We start from the raw sequence: 23,980 nt of genomic DNA, 5'->3' as shown, positions 1-23,980 counted from the left end.
TTGTGGACTTTGAGGATGCCCCACACAGCCTGGTTGAGTTTTAAATTGGCTTTGCAAATTTGAGGGCACCAGCCCATTTTGTCATTTAGGGTCAGGCCTAGGTACTCGAATACAGAGACCCGATCCAAGGCGACTCCTTCCATTTTGGGATGTGGGTAATTGGAGGATTTTACATTGAAGGCCATATATTTAGTTTTGCCTATGTTGACCACCAGGTTCCTTTTTTTACAAAAGGTGGTGAACTGATCTAGCACCCGCTGCATGCCCATTGGTGACTTGGACAGCAGCAGGGTGTCGTCAGCAAACATAAGGGCAGGGAATTTTCTGGAGGCCAATTTTGGCGCATCTATGTCAGTGGCATCAAGGAGGTCAGCAATAAGGCCATTAAGGAATGTCTTTATTTTCATGTCAAAGAAAACCAAGGTTTGGCAGGCATATTCTATTTCCAAACTTGACAATGGCTGGGCGCAGTTTCCAGTTAATGAAGAGAAAAAGTCTTAACAAAAAAGCCAGGGGATACAAATCATTGATCATCTGGAATTTACTTGCACATATCTGCTGCTGGCAAGTCCCACTCCACCGCCGAAAGCCGTCCTTATAAGAGGGAGCGGACTTTCTCAACATCGCGAGAATTGAAGATTCCGTAAGACAATTGGGGAGAGGATGTGGCCTAAGGGGCTAGGGCGGTCGATCTCAAATATGGGTACCAGGTTCGAGTCTCAGCAATGACGCTCATCGTCCTGTGATTCTGGGCAAATCAGTTAATCTCCCTGTGCCCACCAAAAATGAATGTGTCCGTCTGTAATTTAACTGGTGCTCATGTAAAGCGCTCTGATACCTGATACCGGATTCGGGTCAAGTTCGGGCTATATAAAATCCCCCCAAAAAACAGAATACTGTAATGAGCTATTTCTCTGCATCAAACTTGTCATTACTGATGTATTGGTGGTGGGATTTCTGAATTGATGGACTGAGAGAGAGATTGATTGGCCGATCGGTTTGTAAACTTATACAATGATTAATTGACAAATCCATTATTTCACTAAATCTGTCAAGCAGAAAATGCAACTCCAATAGTGTCGGACTAGGGAGCTAGGAATCTGATCGTGGAACAAAACCGTATTTTCTCAGTCATTTGACCACTGGCTTTAATCCACATGCTTCCATCGGATTATTTCTATTAGCTTTAGGTTTGAACATTTCATAGTTATCCACAGAATAACTGATTAGAGTTTCCTCTAAAAGGGCATGTATTTTTTCCTTTAAATCAGGTCTCTTGAACTGCTTAAAGTTATACATTTACTGATATAAGGTTGAGCAAGTTAACAAGAGCAGTCATGCCTTCTTGACCGAAAAACCCTATTTGAGAATTACGAATTAGCCTACAGGCACTATTTTATAGTATAGCCTTCTCCTTTGGTTTCTTCCATGGCCCAGGAGCATAACTTGACTGGGTTTTTAATCTTTGTTTGCTGTGCTGAGAGACTATCGTCAAATGACATTATCCTCTTCAGGAAAGATGTTACTGTAAAACATACTGTAGTTTCTGCTGTGCTATTTTAGGTGTATGTCAGCGGGGCCTGGCATGCAATGCTCTGTTGGAAAAACCGAGCAGACTGAACTAGGTGAAAAGGGCAGGGGCACAAAGCAGCAGGGTCTATCAGCGGAAGCAGTTGGTTTGTCTTGACAAACGCTTGCAATACGCAAAGTGGACACATGATGGCAGGATTGCTCAGTTGGGTGCTGTGCTAAAATGGGTTTTTGAGTTTGATAGAACAGTGGCGCTTCTCCCTGAATTTACTGCGCACTTATAAGTGTAGTAATAAGGGGCGTAGCTTCCATTGGTGCAGCAGGTGCAGTGGCAACTTGGCCCAGAGGCTTGAGGGGTTAACTGAACCCTGACTAAAGTGGTTTTTCAGAGTTCAAATCGAGGCCAGATGGCCACTGTAAAGAAAAGTGAGGGGGCCTCCCTGCCCCGTCCGTAGAGGGCCCCCCTCTGGGCTCAATCAGGAGCCCCCCCTCTGGGCTCAATCAGGAGCTCTCCGGCCAGAATGCAGTGCTGAGGAGGCCCCTTGAAGCTTGCCCCCCCCCCCGCACCGCGGGGGCTGCGGGGAGCCTGTGTTACGCCCCTGCAGAGAGCCCATTTCCTCCCTTGCTCAAGGAACGGCCCATGCATGACACACTGGCTATGCCACTGGTAGTAATAGGACCATAGTGCAGTGTCCTGCCAGCCCAGGTACTCACCAATGACCATGCCACACACACAGAGTAATTGTACACGTCTTTATTCTGCTGCATACAAGCAGAACTCAACATTTTACACCTGCCTTCACCTCATCTCTCCAATGCTTACGTCACACAGTGTAAAGTGTAAACCAAAAGAGTTCCAGCTTTCTTTTATTTACAAGACACTACATCTCCCGCTTGGTGAAATAAAACGTTAAACTTTTGCTAAATAAATAAATATACAAATAAATTCATGAATCAATTCAATTCATTGGCTCCCTATAGCCCAACGGATCACCTTTAAGGTAGGCTGCATAATCTTCAAAGCACTCCACGGAAAAAGTCCCAGGTTCGTCAATCAACTCATAAATAAATACGAACCGACCCGTGACCTTCGCTCTGCCCACCTGTCCTTCCTCACGCTGCCTACGTTCAAAAAGAAACGACTTGGTGGATCCCGTTTCGCCTACCTTGCCCCAAAAACCTGGAATTCCTTCCCCCTGTCTATTCGGAATTGTACTAAGCTGGCAGAGTTTAGGGGAGCTCTGAAGACCTGGGTATTCAAACAAGCGCACGGTTAGAGTATTGTTACCATCTATCTCTTCAGTTTACCATCTGTCTCACTTAGCGCCATGAAACCCCTGGGTGACCGTGCGCTTAACAAATTCCGAATAACATAACATAACAATACATAAATTTACAGGCAATTATAATTCTTCAATTAGGCGTTGTATCACCTGAATCACGCGTCCTGATCCGGTCACTGGAAACCGGGATCTGGCAGTTGAAATGCCCATGATCTGAGCAGGTGAGGTGAAATCATCAGCATAGAGTCATCAACAGTCTGGTTGGACCCAGGCTCTACATTGACATCGATGTTTGGTGAGTATTGGGGCACATATCGAAAGTGAAGTAAACTCTCGTACGGGACGTTGCAGGATGCTGCGCAGTTACCATGAGTCCTTTGGTGTTAGTAATGGTAAAAGGGCTCAGCCTCAAAAGGAGCATCGGACTGTCTTTTCCTCTATTATCTGACAAGCACTCGATCTCCTCTTGTACAGGTGGCATCTTTTTAATGACTACATGACATTGACTGTCAGCATATATTTTCATCTTCTGTTTGCGACCAAAGTCCGTAGTATGAATGTCTTCCTCATTCTTGGATCTGAGGTTGGTGCATTTGGGCAGTTTGGTCATCAGGCTTCCAAACATGAGAGTTGTAGGGCTTTCCCCTGGCGTTGAGTGATAGGTCAAACTGTAAGCTTGAAGAGTAGTGTTCAAAACAGCTTTGAGGTCAAGCTTCTCCAATGCAGCATGCTGAGTAGCTTTCTTTATAGTACTCATGAACAGTCCTACCAGACCAGGGGTCTCCAACCTTTTGTGTAGTGCGAGCTACTTCTGGTCGGTGAAAATCGTAGTGAGCTACTAAACCCCAAGCAACTCGCACATTTTTCCGAGACACCCCCCACGCCCAGTTTCATTGACTCTAAGCCTAATTTCTTCAGAGCCCATCCTGTGGTTTGAACAAAATACTTAAGAGTTCCCTAGAAACACTGAAAGGAATGTCTTTGAATTTGTGTTGTCAAGACGCTTCAAAACCTTTCAATTAATAGCTTCAATTATACAGAGAATCAATCAGTGAAATGTTACAGATAAGACAGAGGACAAGAAGGTATATGAGTCGCAGGTCATCCATACTAGCAGGCAGAATAGTTTAAGAGTGCTTGGTCAGGAGAGGCAGAATTGGAAACAGATTTTAAACCAGGCTAACACCGTGGTTGGGGGATTCTAAAAAGAATTGATTTCTACCCAAATGAACCTATTTTGCAACAACTGGGGGAAATCACAACGGTCCAGCCAGCCTATACCTTGCTGTTCTAATGCAGCTCTTGCTCACTGTTCTACATTAGGATTTTAACTCATAAAGAGCTAGCAACAATATGGTCTCTCTGACCAAAGTAGTAACCCGCTGACCCATTTACATTATGTTTTATATGCACTTTGTGATCTGCACCTTCTTTGCAGCAGGCATATTAACCCTCTGTGCTACCTTATTGTGATTAATAACTTCCTTTGCAAGTTTACAGATTATTACACAATCTCTCTTTCCAAGAAGTACATTCATCACCTAGTTTGACATTTTTATTGTTGGCTGAAATTTGCTGGAGGCCAGGAATATAGCAGCAGATGCTTTACTATAATATTGGCGCCCCCACACGAAGTCAGCACCCGGTGGCACATAGAGCCGGCCCTGGCGGTAGCAGCACAGTACATGCAAGGACTTTTAATTTGAACTTCAGCTGCCACTGTGCTTTATTACTGTTAAGGCAGATGTAAAGCACGGTGGCAGTCAATGTTAAAATCAAACGTCCGTGCATGCTCGGAGTCTGAACAACTTTCACAGTCATGCAAAGGCAAATATATAGCGTGGTGTAGTAATCAGTGAAAGCCTTTCAGTGATTGCTACACCACCCTATATATTTGCCTTTGCATGAATGTGAAAGCAGTTCAGTGCAGGCAAGCACCTTGGATTTTTGTGTTGGCTGCCACCATGCTTTATAGCAGGAAGGTTAAAAGCGCAGTAGCAGCACAGTGCAAGCGAGGACTTTTAATTTGAACGTGGGGTGCCACTGTGCTTTATTACTGTTGGTTAAGACAAATGTAAAGCACGGTGACAGCTGATGTTAAAATCAAAGGTCCGTGCATGCTAGTCTAAACTAGGCCTTCTTTAAACAGCTTTCACAATCATGCAAAGGCAAATATATAGCGCGTTGTAGTAATCAGTGAAAGACTTTCACTGATTGCTAAACCGCGCTATATATTTGCCTTTGCATGAATTTAAAGCTGTTCACTGCAGGCAAGCACTGGCTGCCACATTCGCTGCCACCGTGGTAACGTTCTGTGCCTGCAAGGACCTTTGATGTTAACTTTGGCTGCCACCGCGCTTTATTCCTGCTTAATGCAGATGTAAAGCACGGTGGCAACCGATTTTAAAATCAAAGGTACTTGCATGGACTTTCACTGACTAATCCGCTTTCATGGACTACTACGCGAAGGCAAATGAAAAGAGTGGTACAGTCAGTGAAAGCAGATTAGTGCAGGCAAGAATCTTGCATTTTACCATCGGCTGCCACCGCAGCATCGGCCCAGTGCCTGAAAGGGCTTTTAATTTTAAGGTTGCCTGCCACTGCGCTTTACTACCGAAGGCAGATCTAAAGCTCAGTGGCAGAGAATGTTAAAATGAAAGGGCCTTGCATGCACTTAGTCGATTTTACCGACTCTGCTACTGCTCGGTCAGGGGCCCACTTAACTCACTGCAGCAGCGGCTCCGTGGAGGCCCAAATGGAAAGTAAATGAAGAGCGCGGTGCCAGCCTGGAAAAGATAGGTGGCACGTGACTAAGTGGGAAAACCTCACATTCTTCAGCCCGCCCCGCCCCAGCAGAGCTCAGTTCAGCCAATCAGAGCTGCTGGTTTGTGTGAGGGCAGGCAAGGGCTGAAAGCTGTGAAAAACAATGAAGGGAGACAAAATAAAATGCTGAAACGACGTCGCAATATAGATAGCAGCGCGAGCTACTCTCAGAGGGTCAGCGAGCTACCGGTAGCTCGCGATCGACTGGTTGGAGACCCCTGTACCAGACCACTGGCCTGGGGCCAAAGAGCAGGGTTTTTTTGATCTATTGTATTGAGGTGATTTAAAAAGTCTTTGAATTCTCAACTATTAAAAGGTAGGCTGTTGTCAGAATTTAAGATTATAGGTACACCCCATGTCGCAAAGATGCCATCTTATTTTTGAATAACCTTTTAATGTGTAGTGGTTGAAAGGTCTTCTACCAATGGAAAATAGGAGTCTTCATCAACAATATCTAAAAGATGATGTCCATTCTCAAGAGGACCAAGTAAATCAATAGAGATTTTCTTGCATGCAGGATGTAACAGTTCTGACATGTTCAGAGGGTGCTGAATAACTTGACACGAAAGACAGTTGCATATATGACAAGTCTTCAATTCTTTTTCAATCCTTTTGTTGATTTAAGGACAGCAGAGAGCTCTCTTGGTGGCAACTATTCCTCGATGTCCCTCATGGGCATCGTCGATTACTTGCTGCAGACTCTCAGGAATAAAAACTTGTGTACCTCTCAGAATGAGGCCTTCTTGAGGCAATGAAAGTTCATTTCCTGCATTTTTGAACGTCAAATACTCACTGTCACTAGCGAGATGTCTAGAGTGCTGGTCCACAATTAATGAGCAATAATGACTTAACTTTAACACACTGTCTTGGCTTGTGGCAGTGACAATTTGTTCTAAGGACATGGCAGCTGGTGTCCTCGATTTCAAAATAAAACTGATGTAGACCTCTGCTGTTTTAGATGGAGTACCAGGGCACTGTAGTGGCACGCTTGAAAAATTATCAGCAGGATTCTGGCCTTTCCCTGAACTATGAAGAATTGTATAGTTGTGTTCTTGTAACCTGAAACCCCAACGTTCAATTTGAGGAGGCATTTTGGCTTTGGGATTGCCAAATATCAGCCACAGTGCTTGATGATCATTTTCTACTGTGGAAGGCTTTCCATTGAAGAATACATGGAAATATTCACAAGCCCAAACCACTGTCACACTTTCTTTTTCAGGTTGCGAGTAAGCACATTCGGTTTGTGACAGGCTTTTACTAGCGTATGCCACAATATGTCTCTGGGCATTTGGTTGTCCGTTGTGCTGTGCAAGGATTGCGCCTTACCCCGCAGGGCTAGTATCAACTAGAACCTCTGTGTGAAGTTTAGGATCAAAGTAGGACATTTCAGTGACACTCTCAATAGCTACTATATTCTATGAGTGTATGAATTTTGTGATTGTTTTGGATAAAACTCGTTTCGACTGAACCATGTTACATACTGGCGATCATTGTTCCTTTCAAACGTTTATGATTTAACATTGGTATTTTTTGATTGAATCCGCACAGAAATATCTGTGATAGTCATAATTTTCATCTGAATGAGTTCCTTCTGAACACATGTTTCAAGGATCACTTGATACCGCTGTTCGCATGGACATGCTCTTGTTGTTTTGTTTAATATTGTTTTGAAGGAGGAGACATTACAAGTAATTTCCTTGTTGGTGTGTCAGCAGTGATCATTATGCCGCAGCATCACGTGAGGACCTATGGGTGATGTTCAAAAGGGAGCTTAATCTTGCTACTTGCTTGCCTGTCTTTGATGATTACAAAGTCACCAGTGGGGATGTCTGACACCAGAGCTCCCCGGCAAATGCTTGCCTTATGATTGGTGTTTCTTCTTCTTTGTAGCATTTAATCACCATTGACGGGGTTTGGCAGCCACTCAGGTGGTGTAGGATTGTGTCCGCTGGGATGAGCCCCATGCTGGCATGTCCAGGGGCTTGCCCGGTGGTCAATGTGGGGTTTGGCAATATTCTTGCAGGAATGCAAGATGGCCTTCTCCAACGGTTGATGGTCTGCATGAGCAATGCCTATCCCCTTATTCGCATAAATCGTTTGACTTCTCTTTTGCCAGCGAGAAGCCACGTTCCTATGCTTTGTACCCCACGATTGCAGGTATGTTGCAGACTCTTGGCTTTGAAAATGGGCCCCGTTGAGGTCCAAAGTTCTCCTATGAACCCTCAGGAATGGTTATCTTCTTCTCGAGCTTGGGGATGACCTCTGCAGCTGCTTGAGATGATAACAATGCGACCTCTAGGTATTTGGCGTAGTCATCCATCAGGACTAGGAGGTATCACTGATCTGGCAGACAACCAAAGTCTAGGCGGGCACATACCCATGATGGTTGGGGGCCTTGCTCCATAAGGACGGGTGTAGGTGCATCTGGTGGGCCCATAACTTGCCATCATCTGAAGGTTGAACAGTGACCTTGACCATTTCTTCCATGAGTGAGAACGAACTTTCGCCCTGGAGGGGTTCTTTTGTTTTTAGCATGCCTTAGTGGCCATTATGGGCTAACTGCATTGCCAAAGCTGTGAGGCTGGCAAATTTCCCCAGACAGGGTCCTCGTAGTAGCTATCCACTCGTACATGATGCAGTGATTCAAGAGTCCTCTAGGCCTCCTGTGTTCGGTGCAATTGATGCTGTTTGAGGGATCTCGCTTCCCAGATTTGTTTGTGGCAAGGGCTAGTTGTAGGCATTCACCTTGTTCTGCAGTACTGTAGATGGTGTCCAGAGACTGATTGAAGTGCAGCAGAAGTATTCCAGAACACCATATATAAGCTGTTCGCAGGACTACAGGCATATATTTAGCCCCCTCCCTCTATCAATATGGGGTTTTTAAAGCACACTACTCACCCGTGAGGGTCTCAAGTTGCTGGGAGGAGGGGGGGTGCAGTTTCGGATCAGCCGAAGAGCCAGGTCTTGAGGCTCTTCCTGAAGGTGTGCAAGGTAGGGGAGCATCTGATGTTGACTGGAAGGTCGTTCCAGGCCTTAGCCGCGGTGTGGGAGAAGGCTCGTCCCCCTGCTCTGGTTCTGCAGATATGTGGTGTTTCTGCTAAGGTGAGGTTGGCGGAAAGGAGGTTTCTTTTGGGTTTCTTTTGGGTACGTGGGAAGATATCCTTGATATCCCAAAGTCGAGGCAATGGTAAGGCCTGAGCCCCACATGATTAGAGACGGTCGTAATATACCTCGACTCTGGGTGTAGGGGAAAATGGGGACCTGATTGCAGGTCTACCTTAGGGAACCACTGGGCTCCATTGAGCTCTCCTAGGATGTCGTCAATGGTGGGAGTCACGTGGTGCTCGCGTTTGATTGTGATGTTTGTGAGCCGCTTATCTATGCAGATGCAGACCTCTCCAGGTTGTTTCTGCTTTTCACCACTATGATAGGTGACACCCATGGTGTGTGACCTATGATCTATTCAATGATGCCGGCAAGTTCTAGCTTGTAAAGTTCCTCTTCCATTTTCAGTTGGAGGTCGAATGCAATGCGACAATGTTATAGGGCTACCGGCTGTATCGACTGGTCAATGTGCGGATGCATGACTTTGTTCTACAGACAACTAATCCCATCAAACAACCTTTCAAACTCAGCCAGGATGTGTGAGAGTTCTTCGAGCTGCGCTCCAAATGCAAAGGAGACTAGGCCTAAAGTCCTGGCTGTGGTACAGCTTACTAGCATGCCTTGGCCTCTATCCGCTACATAGATGGTTGTGTCATTGCTCTTGTTCTCATGTGAAAATGAAGACCTGAAGCACCCTAATATGGGTAGTGGCTTTGTTTGTCCGTAAGCAAAGACTATGACTTTGGTCTTGGCTAGCACTGGAGGTTTTTGCCTGGTTTGGTATGTGTCAGTGGACATGAGGTCTATGTATGCTCCTATTTCGATGGCTGCAGTGACAGAGTACTGTCTACCTCTCATTTGACATTGTGGAACAGCCCCCCGAGTGGGGTTCTTGTGCCCATCAATGAAGATTTTGTGAACAGTGTTTTAGGTGACAAAATCATCATCCATGTCTCCCGTCTCGCTTGCGGCTTCTGGGAGAGCGTGGACGGTATCTTTCATGGCTCTGTGTTTTGATGATCTGCACACTTTGACAAAAAGGTTGAATTTGCCACACGCTTTGCACTTTCTACCCTTGGCCAGGCAGTCTGCAAACTTGTTGGGCGTCCCTTCTCAGTATCCGCACTGTTTTTGGCATCAGTCAGTTTCTTTTGGGGCTCAGCTGGGCATCATGGTTGTACTGCGTTAGATGGTTCCACTTTGATTGTTCTGTGGAGTGTGACCTCCATGTGTGATATGTGAGCTTTCGGAAGCTCTTAAGACCTTCCAAGTGTAAATATGTCTCTTAATGATATTCCTAATTCTTAGAGAATGGCTTCCCTCAGTTTGGAGGAGGCACAACATTGAATCTACTGGCAAGTTACTTTAGTCTGCCATAAAACGCATCCAGTGATTCTTCTGGTTCTTGGCAAGCTTGCCTAAAGATGAAAAGTTAGTAATTCATTTTGGCTATTGGCTCAAATTGAGCATTCAGGGTGGCAACATGTGTGTCTTACATTTTAGGGACTGCCTCTGTGAGAGTTTTGTATGCTCTTTGTATGTCTTTGCCTCACAAGAGAACATGTGAAGTAGAAGGGCGCAGCGACGTTCCGCTGCAACGTCGGTGGCCTCAAACTAGAGTTGTAGGTGTTCTACCCAGTCTCTCCATTTGGGCGCTTAGAACAAAGTTGCACCCTTTATATGGAAAGGTTTGATAGCAGGCACAGTGGCCACATCGGAGAATTTGGCATTGATTCTGGCCCGCAGGTCAGTTCCGCTGGGGTTTATTTGGGTGAGGACGTCCCTCCCGGCACAAGCACTGTCCGCCTGTGGAGAGTGGAGCAGCCGCCTGATCAAGGAGCATTTGTATATTGACGCAATGCATGGCCACCTACCTGTTGTCCCTCTTGGGATTATCACTGGCTATACCACACGCTAGAGAAGTGTATCTATTGTAGATGGTGGTGAGCACTTACGTCTTTATGGCAGTCTCTTACTGAGGGTGTAAGACCTGGGTGATGCCACAGCTGGTTGGTAGGCACTGTAAGTAGTAGGGTAATTGGACCTCAGGGAGATATCAGGGGATGAGCAGGCCTGAAAAGTCACAATGGAGTCTCTGAAGGCGGGGTCCTGCAAATCACATATTCTCTCCTCCTTGCGGAGAATGAGCAACATTGGCATGAGTGAGGCCGGGCGATCGCTGCAGGGAGGAGGTGGTGTTGAGATCGATGCTGGATTGCTGAAAGGCGAGGCTTCAGAACCGGCCTCGTCACCAGTGTAGAGGTGGTCATTGACTGTAATCCGCAACCGATGTAGTGAGCGCAGCGTAGCTGCATGCGGCGCGCCCTGCATGGAAAAATTATTCTGAGCCGTGGTGAGGTCAATTAAACTGCAGCATGGACACTGCCAGGCGCAGCCCTGCCCTGGACCTTTTACTAACCGTGGTGCGCAAGTGAGACCAATAGACACACGTATCTGGAGATTTACCTGTTCTTCCCTGCCATTGGTATTGACCAACATTACATCCCTTCCACAGTTCCAAATTCGGCAACTCTGGCTTTACACTACATCCTCCTCTCCTAAATCAATAACAAGAAAAGAAATCCATCCTTGTGAAAGCTCTCCTTGTTCAAAAAAATCCCTGCAGTTTTCCTTCCTACATAGATCTTTTGTTCTAGGACTACATAGATCCTTTGTTTCCCTTCTGAGAAAGGGGAAAGAATGGGGAGCAACCCTGTACCACCTTCTTCCTTGTCTGCTCTATCTACCTGTCTGTCCTCCTTCCTCTCCACACATCTTCATCCCTATCTATATGCAGGTTAGCTAGTCTCCCTTCTCCCTCAAATATGTTTTTACTCCTACCTCTATATCTTCCTTTACCCTACTTTTACCGTATTACAGGTGCCCTTTCCTGTAACAGTATCTCTACTTCTGCCAATATTGTAAATCTTCTAACCCTGCCTATACATCTCCCCCTACCTATACCTGAGTAAACCTATACCTACCTATGCCCCAGTGCCTATCATCCTGACTATATCCTGGTACCTCTAGTCCTCCCTATGCCTGAGAATTCCGACTCAAAAGGAGGCCAAGGTATTCATACAGATGCCTCCACCATAGAACCTCTACCCCTCCCTATATCCAGGTACCTATTACCATAGCAATACTATAATACCTCTATGACTTTACCTATACCCTAGTATTCCTTTCACTGCCTATATCCTGATAGTCTCATCCCTATGACAGATTAGTAATTTGAGCACAACCTATACCAAGGAATCCCTGCTCTCTCTCTGTGCTGTGGTGCCTTTTCCCCCTAGCTGTACATTAGTACCCATACCACACTTATACTAGAGTCCTCTCAGTGGCAGCTCCTCCATTAAGACGGAGGAGCGTCGCCCCACTGCTCTGCACCAGTAAAAGAAAGGAAAAAATAAAATGATGATAAAGTAATGTTATTATAATTTTATTTAGTCCTCCTGCTACGGCAGCTTGCGTGAGGGGGCGGGGCAGCAGAGCAGAGGAGGAATGGTAGAACACTTCTAAGTGCGCAATGACTGGCTGGCCCTCTTGGGCCGCCCAAAACAGTCATACACACTTTCCTTGTTCTCCATGCATGCTGCATTATAGCCTGCATCGAGAACATGCCTACCCCTCCAGCCCCTGGCTGAGCGCCGTGTCATGGCGCTCAGACCAATCACAACGCTGCATTTCAGCATTGCGATTGGTCAGGGGAGCCTGGCCAGTGCTTCCTGTTCATGGAGTCGGACGCAGGAGAGCAGGAGCAGAGACGCTGGACCCAGCGGCAAGGTAAGTGTTTATTTTGTTATTTTTTTTACTTTGCGACCTGCGCCAACGTTCCTGTGCCCACACCGCCACCCATGCCGGCCTCCACTGGTACCTCTACTGCCACCTTCAAAAGAATACCTCTACCCTTACTTTTACCTGTGCACCTCAAACCCTAGCAATACTCTGGTATTCATACCAGCCTTTACTCTTCCGTGGCAATTAAACTGAACTAGCAGGAAACATGGGTGAATTTCCTTACACTACTGCCCATAAGGGTCTGGAACGACATTAACTTGACTCTGGTGTAGCTAGGAACATGGGTACCAGAAGATGCATTTATTTAAAGAGGCTTTTGACTCGACCCAACCTTTAGTGGGCACCAATTTATCGCCCTTTACGAAGGGAGTACATCCAATCAACTGCCATGAGGGACCCACTTAAACTCAATCATCGGGGACTGTGTTCTGTGGACCACTGTGGCGATAACTGAAAAGCTCCTTTACCAACAGAAGTTATTGATCAGCATTGCCAGACTCCTAAGTGCTACAGAGTGGCTGAAATGCCACAAGTTGGCGCTTTACAAAATCATCAAATAAATAAAAGTAATAATAAGCTGATAAATCGGCTCATCAAAGCTGTCAGCGTGGCCACAAACTTAAGACACTTTATCTGAGTCTCACCAATGCCATAATACAGCTGCTTGAAGAAAGAGGCAGGTGGGGGCCCCCCTTGACGCACCCTTAACTCACACGTGGCCTATACTGAAGACTTATCTCTGTAAGTGCTATAAAGTGGCAATGTGCCACATGCCAAGGCTTTATAAATAAATACATATGTGGGGATTTCAGAATTTACAAAACGCAACTACTATAAACCTAAGTAATAAAGAACTTAAAATTCACACCGCAAATTAAAAGAACAGGAGATATTTGTTAATAAGGGAGTATGGAATATTTTAGTTGAAGATAGGGGGAACTAGAAATAACAATAACTGATCATTAAAATCTATGGGGGGCTAACCTTAGTCAATAAAAATTGTTCTGTCAGACCTTCCAAGTCACTAGGTGCCCATGTGTGTCAGACGATATCAGCTTCCTTCCTACCGTCACCCGGTGATGAGCCAATACCACATTATGTACACACAATTAACTGGAAACCCCAGCAGAGAGTTGACCTCCAGCGAATTGTGTGGAGGCTCTGGGCAGCCAATGTCCATTACAGGTATGAAATCACCCCAGGACATTGTCAGCAGCCTCAGAAGCTTTGATTGTTTGTGTTGGAAGGGAGAGCCTGTGAATTTAAAGTGCTGCGACTGTGCTCAGTTCAAAGCCCCACCCCTTCCAAGGTCCTGCCCCCCTCCTGACATGGTGAAACATTCTCACAAAGTGGCAGGTCTGTTGTGTTGATCTTTCCGACATTATCCTAATTATGAGGCAGGCCAGACGGCAAGGTCCTGCACCAGTGGCGTCTGGCAAGTATTTAGAGTGGTGAACAGGTGGTACTAAAATTAAAAACAAATAAAAAAATGGTACTTACCTTCCTGGTTGGCTTCAGATTGTCCTTCCTGCTCGTCTCTCCACGAAGCTCCGGGATACAGTAAACAGCACTACCCAATCCTGGAACTGCGCTCACAGCGGGGAACAGCCTTTAGATCACATGCTTTATATCGCATGCCATTACAACGCGATAGTTACAACGCCCGCATTGTTACAACACAAACCATTACATTGCAAGTCGTTACAACGACTTGCTGTAGGGGCAGAAGGTTTTGGATTTACAATCCAATACCTTCCCTGTTGTTGCACAAACTGGAGTAGGAATAGTAAATTGTACTATTCCTAAGTCCAGCGCACCCCCTACAGCAAGTCATTGAAATGACTTGTGATGTAATGGTTTGCGTTGTAACAACGCGGTTGTTGTAATGGCATACGATGTAAAGCATGCGTAGTAAACATATATATTCCTCACAGCATGAGAGAAGTGCCAGGATTGTAGGGAGTGGCCTCTCTCAGCGCTCCTGTCCTCCACTGCATTCGAAGGCGGGAGGGAACACTTTCATAAGTCGTGAAGAGAGATGGTTCTGCTCTGCTTACGCTCCAACAATTTTTGGAGTGTGGGTGCCAGCCAATAACAACGTCTCATTAAGAGTGCATAAAGGTATGTGGCAGTCTTTAAATACATGTTAAATGCTGCCTGATCAATATTTGAAGAGTCTCTTTATTGTTCATTCTCCATCTAAACTCTTTCTAGAGTTATCTGGGTGCTTCAGCACCCCTAGTTTCACCACCACAGCTTTGCAGCATTGCTCTAGTAAGACTGTGCCCTCTCATAGCCCCATAGAAGGTGCAGATCTATTCTACTTACGCGTGCGCTGTGTAGGGGTCGATTGGTGGTGCATCTCGTTGGATTAACTTTTCGATCTGTTTGACTTCATCTTGAATGGCCTTCGCATCTGAGGAAGAAGACCACAAGCAGATTACAGACGGTTGAATAGCTCTACTAATAATATAAGAGATTAGGAGAGATTGGAAAATACAAATATAAGCACTTGAGATTGCACCACTTTAGGTTTGGCTTGACAGTGCAAATATCTGCAAGGTTTATTATTACCAGTTGTTTGAAATATGCATAGAATGGGCTATATTATGTAGCATTCCGCCTTGAGTTGAATGCTTCCATTGCAGTGCATGAGGGACTATTTTACATGTCAAAAGTACACTGAACTGGCACATATTAGATGACTTATCATATACAGGCATGGTCTACAGAGAGCAATCCTTTTTTGTTTTGTTTTTTCACATAGCAGGAGTTTTTATGTGTTAGGAAGTGTGCGCGTGTCATATGTACCTGGACACATTTGTTTATACAACCCACACACATTACCTAATGTGTACGATCGAGCTGCTTAAAACAAATGAACTATTATCATAGCTAATAGATGACTTTGGTGTGGTTCAAGCATGCATAAATGCAGTTTCTATGCATTGGTAATTAAGGCCTGACCTATTGGCTTTTTCAGTGCCTATTACTGTATGTAAAGCACAAGTGTGTCCTCGACACCTAAAGCTACCCTGAGTGATTGAATCCACAATGGCCTTGAACCACAAGAGAACCCCTGTTAGTTTCAGATGCAGCGCATAATCACCAGCACCAGATATCTGCCCACTCGCACCACTGAACGCTCCTCTCGCATTCAGTGATCTTTATTTCAGAGGTTTTATGGCTTTAAATATGTGTATTATTCTTCAATTAATTCTCAGACTGACCAGGAACACCCATAGTACAGATCATCTGGGGCCAGTCCAAACATGCAGAGTGTGGAGTATTAACAGACAGACAGACCTGGGTTCAGGCCAGAACAAGGTAGCATTTGTGTTTAATTCTGGTTATTGACTTCAAGTAAACCAGAATGGAACAGGTACAACGTCACTGAGATGCAAAGCTCAAGACATTAATATTATTCTAACTGGAGTTTAGGTCTGCCCACTGTTAAAACTCTCCAATTCCACATGCACTCACTGTACAATTCACCTCCTAAATATCTCAGCTCCCCCTAAAGGGGTTTGAAAGGGTAAGGGATGGGAGAGAGAGGACTGATTAGTACAACCCACGTGACTCGCATTAGAACCCCCACCCTCATCTTGAGAGGACTCCCCCCAGTCTGCTACAACAGGGAAAACAGCCAGTTCCCCTCACCCTGTGAGCCTATGTCACATCAACCACTGCTCCATCTCTATGAGTGTAGTTTGGCCCTAGCAGTCCTTAATATGGAAAAGTGCAAGGACCCTAAGTTCTGCTCAGAAGCCCATCGCCAGTGTTACTGAATGTCGGGGTGCGGAAACCAATGTCGGGTAGACTTGATTGCACCTCATCCCTTTTTCACCCACCACCGCACACTCCCAGCCAATTTATGTCACTCTTTCAGGTTTTCACCTGCCTAGTGTTTTTCAATGAAGTGGCCATTGGGGGAAAAAGACTTCCCTGACGCGCTTCTTCTTCTTGGACATGTCTGTATGTAGGAGGTTCGCTTTTGGTGCACAGAGAAGATTAAAGAGTCCACACAATTAGTTCCATCAGAGAGGTTCCCGGTATTAGTGGGCCACTGGGGGCCACTAATGGAGCGAGAATGCACGGTGTGTCAATACAGACTTGTTCGAGGCCCAGATTGTGTGGGACTTCAGGGTGTCAAACTGGAGGGAAACCTTGCACTCCTCCAGATCCCCTTCCAACCAGCAGGCAGGCCGTCTCCTGTCATTGCCGGTTCTCTCTGAGATTCCAGATGCATTTAAGAATCACAGCATGAAAGGGAGTTGCCGTCAGCCCTCATGCACAGATAAGAAACAGTGCTAAAGGGGGAAACCAGCAGTGACAAAACTTGCAAGAGAAGGTTAAAGAGACAAGAAGTATAGGGTGGCGGTATAAAGTAGAATCAATACTAGGGTTCAAATCTTCTTTGCAATATGTCTCTCGGGAGTTGAATCCCCTCTGATCGGTACATAACTCAACAGTTCAATTTTCAAAGATGATAACGGGACGCAGACCACTGTCCTCCATCCTCCTTTCTCCCTTTCTTCTATTTCTGTCTTTCTCTCATCATGCTCAGGGTCAAAGCCTGATCATGGAAAACAGGTCAAGATCAGAAAAATGAGTCACAGTGTCAGCGCTCACCTCTAGCAACCTCAGACGCAAATTAAGCACTCAAAGGATAAAGTCATGAGCTTTGATCAGTTGCTCTCAAGCAGCCTCTTAATTGGACAACAGCAATTTATGAGTTGATGTGTTAAGAGCTTAAAACATGTTGGTGACCTCCATGGCTGTTTCTGTCAGATTCTAGTTTGCTAATCCAAAGGGAACTGTTCACAGCAGTAATATTTTAGAAACCAAAAGCGTTTATGTTCTTAGTGTGTTTTTGCATAGTTAGTTTACATCTTGAACTCAATTTTAGTCAGTGATGGCTTTCTTTGTCTTTTTTGTTTATCCAAGACTTTTCTGCCCAGCTCATGAGCTGTGTGCATGCATTAGTCTTGTTGTAGTGTCAACTTGTGTGTGTGTGATATCACTGCCATGATGTCACATCTATCCAAATGTGTTTGGATAGGATCTTCGGTTGATAATTATGGTAGCTAGAGGATGACAACTGCTACAGTAGTGAATCGACTGTGTTACTATTTCATGCCAGGAGTTGTTATCATGAGCTGTTAACAGCTGACAACTAGCACCCGGACACTGAGCAAACATGCAGCATATGTGTTTTTGGAACGTGGCCTGTTAGAGAACCCTGAAATCAAACTGGAGTGGACACATCGGGGACTACAGAGCAGAGGATCATGTCAGCTACTGTTGTGCATCTCACTGCAGAAAACTTATACACAAAATACTAGATGTTTGTGGGAGTATTTCCAGATGTAAAGCATAGGAGAATGGTACAACAACTGGTGGCAGTGGTAGTATGTTGTGTCTTACATGGTAACGACTTACACGCAAACAGTAGACATTGCAATGTACATATTCACAGAATAAGGACAGGGCCAAGCTTGGGCAGCCACAAGATATGCACAAATGAGTCATGGTTCCCTAACTGAGGGACCTGTGCATAGCCAAGAACTGCATTTAAATGTGCGTGTTGACAGGGTTTTCATAGTCCTTTTGATGTGTTATCTGCTGATGTAACACGCCTGATTATATTACTTGATTAGAAATGTATGCTGCTCATCTACTGACAAAGTCATTTTTTTTGTCAAATGTATGTTTATTGAAATCTTTTCCATATACATCACCAGAATATAGCCATCACCTCGCTCATCGCACTGAGCTTCGAACATAAAACATATAGGACAAAGTCATTTTTGTGCAAGTTATTTTTGGAAAGGAATGTCCATCGTTTCAAATAATGGTGTCCAGTTTATCTCTAAAACAATGGTGAGATTTTTTTTAGAATAAGCAGTTCCAACCATGAAATGTCAAAAATGACCATCCACAATCAAATGGCTGAATTGAAAGAATAAAAAGTTAAAAGTAGGTCTACATGGAGATGTAGCATGTGACAAGAATGTGCAGCATGTTGTTAGGGAACTTCTGTGGATTTGTGACAACAGCCATGGTATTACAACCCATGTCTTATCTTATTATTTGCTGTGTGGTACAGCAGCGGTAAGCAGTCTATACCCAGGCAAAATAACAAACCAATGTAATGAAGGAAGCAAATGTTAAAAGAGTAACAATTGTGAAGAAAGTCAATGTTTTTATTCACAAATCTGAATCGGTGAGTAGGGGATTTCCAAATGTATTAAACTGTAGGTCATTGCAGGAGTGTTTAAACGCTATTAAACTACACCGTGGTATAAACCCAGAAATCCATCTTTGCATCATACACAAATAGTTATGGGAGAGGCACATGACCACTGGTTTGCACATGAATGCAAGGAGGTGAAGCAATCTGACGTGTATATATATGAACCTTTCCACTGCATGGAGATACGATGAGTGTGATATTGGAGAGTATTGGACAACACGGATATCAACGGTGAATGTCTGCATGCAGATGATGAAGAAGAAACAAGTTTGGGCTGAAGGTCAAACATTATCCACAGTAAAAGAGTGAGGTAAGTACAGCAGCGAGTTTTCAGGATTATTGGATAAATAAATGATCATCATTTGGTTATTCTGTGTGGTTTTCAGTGTTATTGTGTTCTATTTTTCTTTTTCGTTTCCATGTATACTTTTTAATTGTCTTTCATTTAAATGGGAAGATTTTTTGTATCTGTCTGTAGCCATCTGTTTGTCAGATGGCCTTGTATGTCACACCCTTCCAATGGCAATATTTTGAAACATTTGACCTGACAGTCTGACAGCAATACTCATCAGTAAACCCTCCTTCTCACTGTGCTGCAGGTTCTATATCTTTCATAAATTGTTCAGTTGGTTAGTCTTTATTCTGCTGTTGTCGTTAGTTGCCGCTCCGGGTACTGTTAGGCCTTCATGTCAATGCTAAGTGCTACACAGTGTAGCTTCCTCCACACTGCTATGACTGCACACATTCTCAGTGCAGAACTTTAGGTCTAATCTAGTTCTGTTTGTTGGCTAGAGGGTCATTTTTGGGGTACTTCTTTCATTTTCAGATTATTTCCTAGATTCTCCCCATTGTGTAATTTAATGGCAGGCAGGATTTGCCTGTAATTCCTTGCTGTTGAAGGTGACCACCATGTGGGCTGCTCAACAGTGGCAAAGATGTAATACATTTGAATCCTGTTGTTAAAATGAGCTGAAGCATAGGCTAGCATCTGGTTGTTTGAGCCAATCATTAAGGGTACAGGTTGGTGTTCAAGGAGTGTGTGACGTCACATCTGCTATGTATGTGGTTGCTGAGATGACACCGCCTTCTGCTCTTCACTGTTTGCTAAAACTCAGTGTCTGTTTCACTGATTCTTAAAATCCCTGAACCCAAGTCTATCTCCTTCTATCTTTTCACTGAGTCACGGGCAGTGTCCAGGAGTCTTCTGGATGAGGTCAGGGGAGAAGAGCACTCTGCCATCTTTTCTGTCACCAAATTGCTGTAAAGGTTCTCCTGCTTAGCCTGCTCCATCTTGTTTGTGCCAAAGATGATGGGCTCACAAAGCTTTCAAATATGCAAATCAATGAATACCTTTCTGTCTTATACACTCTAAGGGGGACATTTTAAAAATTAATTGCATGTTGGTACATTGCGAGTAAACTAAAATAGATTTTAAGATGTCTGTTGCATAAAGAACAACGTTTGTCGTTCCACAAAGTACTGATTTTCAATGAAAATGGTTACTTCAGACAACTCAAACTATGACTAAGGCCAATCAACCAGCAAATCTCGGAAACGCCTCTACCAGCCATTCTCTCCGCCCCTGGCAGCGGCTGAGAATTAGGGTCTGATGGTCCATAAGGAGTATGGAGTGGGTTTTATCCTTGTGATTAAAGTGCCTGCTTCAGAACTATCTGCTTTCATGTGAAGCGCCTTAGGAGCATGAATGTATGAGTTTCTCTCTCTTTCTATTCCATGCACATTTACCTAATATTGCACTAGGGTCTCATGTCGCTGGGCCAACCACTGGAAATCGATCTCTCGTTTTCACAGCATGGACAAAAGTCTATTGTTCATGGTCCTGGGTGCTAATGACAGAGCTGGTGATGTGTGCTGGCTGGCACCAAGGTACAAAGGCAGGAAAGAGATGGAGATCTGTCATATAGTTGACGATGAGGCGGGGCCAGGGCATAATGATGTGGAGGGGTACAGTATGGGGTGGACGTTAGTACGTGGTGCGGAATGGAAACAGTGAGAGTAAATGAGTGGGAGAACAGCTCAACAGGGAGGAGGAAGGGTTCTCATGTGGTGGGTGACCTCAGGTAGGGCTTTGGGCAGTCGCCTGAAGGTGTCAGTTTGATGTCAAGGATATATCTGTCCATAGTCTACAGGTAATGACCAAGAATGGATACGTTTACTCAAGAGAGGGGGGCACTGTTTACTTCCCTAAACAGCAGGGAATGGGTGGCCAAAGGGGAAGGGGGTTGAGGTCTAAACCAGAGGAGATGGTTTGCTTATCTGAATGTACTGTATGCAATGCTTCGTGCCAGTAAAAACCAATACAAATATTTCAAAAAATAAAAAAATGAATGGATAAGTTGCTGATAAGATAAGTAGGAAGACTTACCACACGGTCTTCGAATGTTCATCTCGTAGTGGAAGGAGCAGTTGGTTTGATACTGGCTATTCCTATGAGACACACTGTAGAGCGCCTCACTTCGATGACAGTTCCGGGATACCCATTTTGGCGGACTGCAGGTCTTTGCCCGGCACGGAGCAGTCTCCATGTTCACTGTGCCGCGGGTGTAGTTGTTAGCGCCATATGATAGGTTGAGGAGTCCTGGTTTTCGGAACCAGTAGAAACAGAAGCGGTTTAGGCCGGGTGCAGAGTTGAGTGGCACCGTGCCGCTCATGTGGAAAGGCGCTATGATCTTCAGGGAGTTATTCCTGTTCACAATAGTAATGGTGTCGCAGTCTAGGTTGGAGTTATACTCCAGCATCCCACCTCCAGAGGCCTGGTTTCTGCTGCCACAGAACCAGAATGGCATTGTGTTTGTGAAGACGCCTATGATGGAGACACAAACAAGGGTTTAGGACAGGAGTGAAGAGGCAAAAGAGTGAGAAAATGAAGAACAGGAAATGGCTGGAGTGATGGAGCGTACTTTTATCCAGTCTTCCCCATACAACTCAGTTGCACATTTTTGCTTCAAATCAATAGAGAAGTCCTTGCAAGGAAAGCTAACAAGAAGGATAAGGGGAGGTTGGAGGAAGAGAGTGAAATGACAGGGGAGAAAGTGAAAGGAGGGGGAATGAGCGAATGAGGGGAAGAAGACAAAGATGGCGGGTAAAGGAAGGCAGAGACCGACTGAGTGAGAAGAGTAAAAAGATGCAACGAGAAACATGTAGAAAGAAAAGGCAATGAATAAAGTGAGAAAAGTAACACTAAAGAGGTGGATTGGATTTTTAAAGGAGGAGGGAATGGTAAAAACCCTCCTCCCAAGTGGCCTGCAGACACATGCGCAAATTGTGCACCCGCCGCCAAGTAAACAGCTATTCCACTGTTGCAATATCTAAGAGGTACATATATTACACATCATTCTCAGTTTCAGACTTGGGTGTGTGGATAAAGTGTTAATTATGTGCTAATTGTTACCATGATTCCAAGGTGTACAAGCCCTGATTTCGTGTAGCGTGCCACATAATTTGTCACCTGTTTGCCCATGTCTGTTTATATGTTCATTTATATATTTTTACATCAGACAGTAGCACAGGATGATATGGTTTAAATTTTTCTTTATTTATTTTGAGATTATTGTATGTTGCACATTTCTGTCTAACTCTTTCACGAGCAAGGACTGTCACTATGCTATTCTCTAGGAGTAGTAACTGGTCAATATATCAGTGTCATAGAAATTCTGAAAGGCATATTCTGCGGCACTTGATTGACATATTGTCTGGTACAGTCATTCTAATCGTCACTATTTCTTTAGGGACAGAATGCATGCTGGGTGTTATTTCTCCTAGCACATGAGATGTGGTGGGGAATGTCTCTGCTGTGGGATAATATGTCACCCCCAGTTTACACTTTTAGGACTCCCTACTTAAAAGCGTGAAAGTCCAGGCGTGCGAAAGTGTCTTTCCTCTCTTCTCAATGGAGTAATCTCAGAGTCCTGGTATGGGGTGAGTGTTAGGCCCGAGCAAAATTGACAAATTTATTTCGCACAATTGTGTACAAAATCACACAAAAATGATGGGAGTATTTCAGAAACTAAAATGCTGGTGTACCTCGTGTCAAAATCGAAACCTAAGGCATGCCTCACATTAAAAAGTCAAGCGAGATGCTGGCAAGGGTTGGTTGGAGAAGAATATCCCTCCCGTAAGACATTTTCCACTTCCCCCAAGACATTCTGCAGCAAAAAACTATGCAAAATTTCGTGGCCATGAAATTCATGGAATTTCGCAAGAAAAAGTCCTACACAATGCCCAAATTGGTGGCGTATAGTCCTGGGTGAAGGCTTTTTTTTAAAAAATATCTCCTTATTTGGTTATTAAAATATTTGCTCTGTTCCTTGCAGATAAAATTTGAACCTAAACAATATACAGAATGCATTTTTCTTTACATAAAATAGTAAGTAAACTGATAAGGAACAGACTTACATATTGTCTTCAAAGAAGGGGAATGAAACCAAAAACATTTTCCAAAATGCAACTAACACCTTCACCATACACATAGGGCACCACCTTGGCGATCCCTGCCAAAACGTCATACACCTGCCACCCCCTTGAGGGATGGCCCATCACTTTATCTGCAGACTTTTGGAGGATTCAGGGAAAAAGAGACGTTGCCTGCCATTGTATAGGGCATCTGATAGATGCATTATTAGGAATCTTTCCCCTCACGCCAGATTTACTAGACTCTTAGGGTTACGCCTATAAACACTTTGTTAAAATCCACGTTGTTCCTCAGAAGACGACCCTTCCTGTCACCCACATGCGTGTTATGGTTTATCCAGTGCCACAGAAAATGCTCTGCACCCACTGCTTATACCCAGTGGCGGCTGCCAGCTATGGAGCGTGGTGAGGCATACAAATGGGTGCATGCACGGACAAAACTAAATTCACGCTGACATGCATTACATTATCGTTTTAAAGTTAAAATGTTTAACTTTATAACAGTAATGTAGTGCATGTCGGCGATGTAGGGAATACATACACAAACGAAATACATTAAAAAAAGGAAAAAGTCACTTACATGGCTGCACATCCTCGCTCCGGTCCCGATCTGCTCTACTCCAGTATGGGCCAGCCAACTCCTTTAACCAATCCTGGTGCTGCTCTCATGCAGTTAACCAGCATGAGAGAAGTGCTAGGATTGGATAGAGCGGGTTGGCTAGATGCTCCTTCAGACCCTGGAGGCCCG

At 44.6% G+C, this 23,980-nt stretch overlaps 1 protein-coding gene across 3 annotated transcripts in view; it reads right to left on the bottom strand.

The window, feature by feature from the left end:
- Positions 1 to 23,980, bottom strand: part of ADGRG1 (adhesion G protein-coupled receptor G1) — a 316,709-nt gene that overhangs the window by 30,807 nt on the left and 261,922 nt on the right. For all 3 annotated transcript variants that reach the window (XM_085640101.1, XM_085640099.1, XM_085640100.1), the window contains 2 exons: positions 21,188 to 21,625; positions 14,874 to 14,961 (listed from right to left, as the gene is read on the bottom strand). In XM_085640101.1, the coding sequence (XP_085496227.1) occupies positions 14,874 to 14,961; positions 21,188 to 21,625 (526 nt within the window). The remainder of the gene's footprint in view (positions 1 to 14,873; positions 14,962 to 21,187; positions 21,626 to 23,980) is intronic.

The sequence above is a fragment of the Triturus cristatus genome, chromosome 12 (assembly GCF_964204655.1).
Source record: "Triturus cristatus chromosome 12, aTriCri1.1, whole genome shotgun sequence".
NCBI lineage: Eukaryota > Metazoa > Chordata > Amphibia > Caudata > Salamandridae > Triturus > Triturus cristatus.
Note: the sequence above shows the minus strand (reverse complement) of the source record. Positions and strands in the feature narration are given on the sequence as shown.